Source organism: Panthera onca, chromosome C1, assembly GCF_046562875.1.
Source record: "Panthera onca isolate mPanOnc1 chromosome C1, mPanOnc1 haplotype 2, whole genome shotgun sequence".
Taxonomy (NCBI): Eukaryota; Metazoa; Chordata; class Mammalia; order Carnivora; family Felidae; genus Panthera; species Panthera onca.
Window position 1 is genome coordinate 11,334,369 of NC_138346.1, and position 5,881 is coordinate 11,340,249.

Sequence of the window (5,881 nt, forward strand, 5' to 3'; positions counted from 1 at the left end):
TTACTCACTGCTACTCTCTTCGCTACTTCTTCTTCCCTTTCCCATTCCACTTCCCTTCCCCCCTGCTTGGACTTTTTCAATGGTTCTTCAGGGCTCCCATGTTCAAGTTCAAACCACTAGATTTGGCGGAGATAACCGTTTCGCCTAACTTGCGACTACTGCACCTCCACCCCCACTCCCTACATACTTTCCACTTCATCCAGTTTGCCAAATTGGTGGCATGCTTGACATTTTGGATGGGGCAATTCTTTATTGTGCAGGACTGGCCTGTGCATTCCAATCGGTTTAGCGTTCTTGTCTTCTGCCCACTGAATACCTGCGATACCCCACCTTCAGACATTCTGAGAACTAAAATATGCTCCCAGATATTTCCAAACAGCCCCTGCTTTTCCAACTGGGTGGCTCATACTGGCCCTTCATACCTCAGCTCACGTATGGAATCAGATACAGTTGCCATCCTCATGGTTCAAGAACACAGAGTGTTGACTATTTAATAGGATTCAACCAAGTATTCTTTCTTTCTGGAAGCTCTCACTACTGATGCCCTACCGCACTCTGTGCTTTTCCTTACCCAGGTGTTCACACCATGTGTGGTCAGAGCTGATTGTCTTGTCCCCTCCCTCTCAACTCACTGCTCAGCCCTAATTACCTGGGAGCAAAGACCAAGTCCGAACTTAATCTCTCGGTATCTCAAGCTTCACTTGGCTCAGTACCTGTCACATCATAAGTAATAAACTCATATTTGATGAATAAACAAACAGGATATTGAGCATACTTTCCCTGATGACTCAGTGTTATTATTCCCGGGCATAGAGATGACTTCCAGGCTGACTGAGCCACTTAGAGCTTTGGGCTCTACACCAATGACCCCCATCACCCTGCTTTGTGGGTTCGTGGGTTTGGATTTTGCATCAGACCATCAGTGTGCTTGCCTCCCGTGATCCCTTGGGGCCTTTGATATCTGAGGCAGACTGTCCCAAGTGCTGTGTCCAGGCACTCCATGAACTTTGCCCCCTGAACATTGCAATAATAACCACTCTGGTTCAGGACCCTTTTGTCCTATGTCTGGGTTCTTGCTAGATTTCACGCCCCAGAAGTTCTTTTCTGCTTAGTGAGGCAATCAGTTTCTAGAACCCTCTCCATAGTCATTTTCTTTTTGGAAACTGCTTGGAGACGACCCAGGAGGACTTTTGAAATACAGAAATGTTTCAGTGCTGAAGTGCCCATTCCTAGGTCCCTAGATGGACAAAGGAATTTCTCAGGGTGTTTTCAAAGTAGTTGTTATATCCCTGTAGTCTCAAAGTTTATGGGTACACTTTTTTATTTTGAAAAGTTTTACATCAGTAAACACTAAGCTATAGATCTCAGATTTAGGATTTTTCTAATTTTTGGTTTGGATGACTTTGAATAAAAAAAATAAAATAAAGCACCTTTTCATTATAATTCATATAGAATGAAAGCCAGGACCATGAGGAACAGAGTTAAGAGGAACAACCAGGCAGGAGTAAGTGGGGAAATACGATTCCTCCTCACCCCCAATTTTGGTATTTACCATGCCTTTAAATATTTTAAAAATATTTTAATATGTATCTTAATAAGTGTTATATAACTCTATCAACAAATAATTTTTATTTCATTCTTTTATTTTCAATATTTATTTTTAATCATCATTTTTCTCTTTTACAGGTTAATTACAACAGTTTAAGAAACAAAACTATGTAGACAGAAGAACGTTAAATAGTTTTTTTTACAAATAGCTTGCAGCTTACAAGAAAGGCTATATAACCTCATTCCTCTACACATTCGTACTAAACCAAATAGCTTATAGGAAATTAGTATTAAATAGCAACACACACACAAAAAAAAACCATAGATATAAATAACATAAAATAGAGTTTGACTCTAATGTGATGCTTAACAAAGCAAACTATGATGCAATATGTATCAACTTCATCAATTGGACAGGTCCAACGAGGCACAAATCAGGTAAGTGCTGAACTCTCAACTGCCAACTCCAGCTAGATTCTTTTGTTCTTGGGCTCTGTCCAATTCCTTCGCAGAGAGCATCAGTTTTTACATCTTCTTGACTCTTTGGCTGTCAAGAGGAAGAGAAGAAAACAATAAGCAAAGACAGGGTGGACTGGCTGGTAGGAGTGCCTTTTGTACCTAAACATTACTTCTCATTAATCTCTGGGTGCCAGCAGCTCAGAGTCCAGATGAGGAAATCAAGGTTCAGAGAGGAAGGGCCCTGCCCAACACAAGTGAGCTGGCTAGAGATGGAAACAGGATTGAGCGCTTACGTTGCATCTTGAAATTCAGTGTCTATGGCACCTTCGTATTAGGTGGCTTCTGTTCATGTTGATAAAATGTTACTCTCCATTATAATCAATGGAAATCAGAATATTGATCTCTGGTTGGCTCTTTATTTTTTAGTTTTTAACAAAGAAGTATCACGCGGTCTGTAAATTCTATAAATAGGAGGCATCTTTGCACCAAAAGGAAGAAGCTTGTGACTATTAAATGCATGGAGGACTAACACATCTCGTAAAACTCACTAAATTAAAAAAAAATAAAAAGGATGTAAGTGGAAAAAAATGAATTTTTGGTTTATGGTCCGACTCAAATTTCCCCTTTAAAATTCTACGGTGCTTAGGCGGAAGGGTCCCAGCGAGTCTATGATCCGCTACTCTGCACTTGACCTTTGCCCCAGACATTTGGAGAGGGACTGATGGTAAATATCTCATACCTGAGGATATGCACAGCCTGTTTCACCCAGTTCTTCTTTGGATCTGCGCACACGGCGAATTTTTTCTTTGTGTAAAAGCTATAAAAAACAAAAAACAAAAAACAAAAAAAACACAGAAAATTTTATTTGTGCTTCAAAAGTTTTGAACGGCTATGTCATAGAACACCCAATGGAAGTTTTGTATTCCAGCTGACTGTTCTACCCACTAAGCATTTTAGTTATTTCAGAGGTGAAACAAAATACAAAAAAATATATATATATTTCTGATAAAGCTTGATGCAAGAAATGAAAGGGACTCTCTCCTACTTTCTCTGCAACTGAACAAATGGTTGAACAATGGCTGGAAAATAGTCTTAGAATGATTTAATTTTGTTGCCGGTGGTTACACTAAACATGACTAATTTATATCATTCCGAAGTATAATATCCTATATGAATCAAGAATATTATATGTGAAAATATAAAAGCCCCAACCATTCCCTGGTGGAAGATGCTCATTTCCAAATTGATGTCTTTCATATTTTCATGAGCTAACGCATTAGGTGCTTACAAGTTTATCTTAGAAAGAGGTTTTTGCCCTCGACTCTGTTCTTTTTCTAAAAAAAAACAAGCTTTCACCTTAGTCCTGTCCTATTTAAACTTTGAAGTACATACGCCCTAACAAAACAAACGTATCTTTGCCACATCGGTTATTTCTGAATGCAACTCCAAAAAAGGCAAACATGTTTTGAGACACGAAATTCCCGTGTACATCTGATACAACTAAATTCAAGTCAGTTGATAACTTACATGATTGCATTGATATCACAAGCTTCGTTGGACAGCTGCTGCGTGAAGCCCACGATAAATCTGGGATGAAGGATGCGTTCTGTATACCGAAGGCAGCAGTCAAAGCTGCTTGCTGCTAAAAAGAAATTGCAAGTATTGAGTCCACATGAATGAACGTGTCTTGCGATAGTATTACAGAACTACTTGGAGTTGGAGTTGTAGATGCTAAAGAAACTATTTAGAGAAAGAGTTCCAATGGCTTTGAGACCTGATTTAAGGTAGCCCCCAGCTCTCTTTAAAAAAAAAATGGTTTATGTGCTGGGCAATTTTGGTTCGAAAGTCTAGAAGCACGTGATCTCCAACGAAAGGAATATCTTTACTAAGAAACACAAACGGACAGTGTTTTATTTTAAGTTCACTATAATCACTCAAGAATATGAGTACCTCCCACTTGAAGAAACTCTTATAGATAAGCTTCCAAATTTAGAAAATGAAGAAGTATGGAGATCTTAATCTATTATCTGCCACTGGGTACTAAGAGGAGGGGAATGGCAAGAAGTTATAAAGGAAAATGTGATTTATAGGAGCTGCTTATCCGGGATGCAATTGAAATTGTAGTATTAATGGAAATATTTTAATTTCATTTATTATTTTAATGTTTTATTTTGATCATAAAAGTTCAACACGTACATTTTCAGGGATGCACCTGTCATTAGACGTCATGTGCTCTGACAGTCATAAAGCAATTCTTGGACATTCCCCCCCAGGTTAAATTATAACCTGCTATACGGTAAGGAATAAATGTTGTCTCCAAGCTGGCAAAAGATGGCCCCAAAGCCACGTAAGGATGGAGAAGACAGGTCCCATCATCTGCCCCTAAAAGGTGAGCTTTGATCTTTACTATTTGGCTGAGAGGTGAGAAAGTTGGGAAGGTGGGGGTGTTCCCCACATTTCTGAATTGACCCCATTTACTGGTAATGTTACCCAATTCACATCACTCCCAGAAATAGCACTTTGGCCTTGTTGCAGAGCTTGGGGGTCTCTAAGAGCCCACCCACCCACCTCCAAATCTGCTGGGATTGCCAGCAGAGAGAAAAGCCCGGTCAGCAGCAGCAACCTTTCCCTCCTCACTCGCCAATGAGCTGACAACTCCCATCACTTCTGAAGACTTTCTAACAGGCTCCCACTCCTTGGGGACCCCCCGGGTGAGCTCAAGGCTTAGCGGAAAATGAAAATAGTTCTTCCTCCTGCGTTAGCAGAAATAGTGATACTCACCTTCTGACTTGCTGCACAGGTGGAGTAGCAGCACTGACATCAAAGCTGCCAAGAGCAAATTCTTGCCACTGTCCATCATTTTCAGCTCAGGGAATAGATCTGCCCAGTGCTGGGTACCCAGTGTGCTAGGAGTGCTGTTGGGTTCTGGTAGCAGCCTGAGTCTGGGATGGCCCTACTTATAGCAAATATTGGGAATGTACACAGAAGGCGTGTTCTAACGTGGGTTTTCCCCCATTGATCAACCTGCCCCATCATGTCGTCACAAAAAATAACCACAGGGAAAACTTCCTGCCTTTCCCTAATGTTGGGAAGCTGTGAAGGTCAGAGGAGGGGGGCGGCGTTTGAGAAGGGGAAAATCCTGCTAAATCCTTTGGATTTGCAAAGAGGGAAAAGCTGCCCAGCCCTGTGGCTCAGGAAAGGTTTTCATGCAGTTTCAACTTAATGTCTCGTCTCTGAAAAGAGAGGACAAGGATTAACAATGATACAAAGGTCAGTCCTACACCTGGACGTTATAGGACTCTATTGTTCACACTGTATTTGCTTTCCAGAGTCAACTGGGAGCAAGAGGATGAGACAGGACGCCAGGCATACTTGGGGACGCATTTACAATTGAATAGTTGGTACTCAGCTATCCCCGAAGACCTTGTATTTCCAAACTACCACTCAGATTAGGTAATATGACAGTGGTGTAGTAGTTTTCCCAATTTTGGCAGAAGATACCAGACCTTAAGTGTGACTCAAGCCTCAATCTTGATGTCATGCCAATTCTTCTAAGAATCTTCTACATTTATATGACTAATCAATATCGCAGCCCAGAAAATACTCCCCGTCTGCCCTTAACTCTTCATGCGGATGTAGTTTTATAACTCAATACAAAGTCTCAGAACAGTTGAAGAATAAAGACAATCCACAAAATAAATGTCAAATAATAGTGATAATGATTGGGGCGCCCGGGTGCCTCAGTCGGTTGAGCGTCCGAGTTCGGCTCAGGTCATGATCTCGCAGTCCGTGAGTTCGAGCCCCGCGTTGGGCTATGTGATGACGGCTTGGATCCTGGAGCCTGCTTCGGATTCTGTGTCTCCCTCTCTCTGAC

At 41.2% G+C, this 5,881-nt stretch overlaps 1 protein-coding gene across 2 annotated transcripts; it reads right to left on the reverse strand.

Annotated features, from left to right (window-relative positions):
• Positions 1 to 1,671: 1,671 nt before the first annotated feature.
• On the reverse strand, positions 1,672 to 5,074 carry CCL20 (C-C motif chemokine ligand 20). 2 transcript variants are annotated; one of them, XM_060626395.3, is made up of 4 exons: positions 4,789 to 5,074; positions 3,535 to 3,649; positions 2,747 to 2,824; positions 1,672 to 2,095 (listed from the first exon to the last, which is right to left on the reverse strand). In XM_060626395.3, the coding sequence occupies exons 1-4, from the start codon at positions 4,865 to 4,867 to the stop codon at positions 2,074 to 2,076; spliced, it is 294 nt and encodes a 97-aa protein (XP_060482378.1). In that variant the 5' UTR covers positions 4,868 to 5,074; the 3' UTR covers positions 1,672 to 2,073. The 2 variants fall into 2 exon arrangements, with proteins under 2 accessions (XP_060482378.1, XP_060482379.1); XM_060626396.3 differs by having other exon boundaries at positions 3,535 to 3,646; positions 4,789 to 5,072.
• Positions 5,075 to 5,881: the final 807 nt, after the last annotated feature.

Excerpts from the sequence above, each read along its gene's own strand:
- CCL20 (XM_060626395.3), bottom strand. The coding sequence starts at position 4,867 with ATGATGGACAGTGGCAAGAATTTGCTCTTGGCAGCTTTGATGTCAGTG. Across the intron at positions 3,650-4,788 it reads CCTGTGCAGCAAGTCAGAAG|CAGCAAGCAGCTTTGACTGC; the intron begins GTGAGTATCACT and ends ATTTCTTTTTAG. Across the intron at positions 2,096-2,746 it reads CAGGCTGTGCATATCCTCAG|CCAAAGAGTCAAGAAGATGT; the intron begins GTATGAGATATT and ends TCCTCTTGACAG.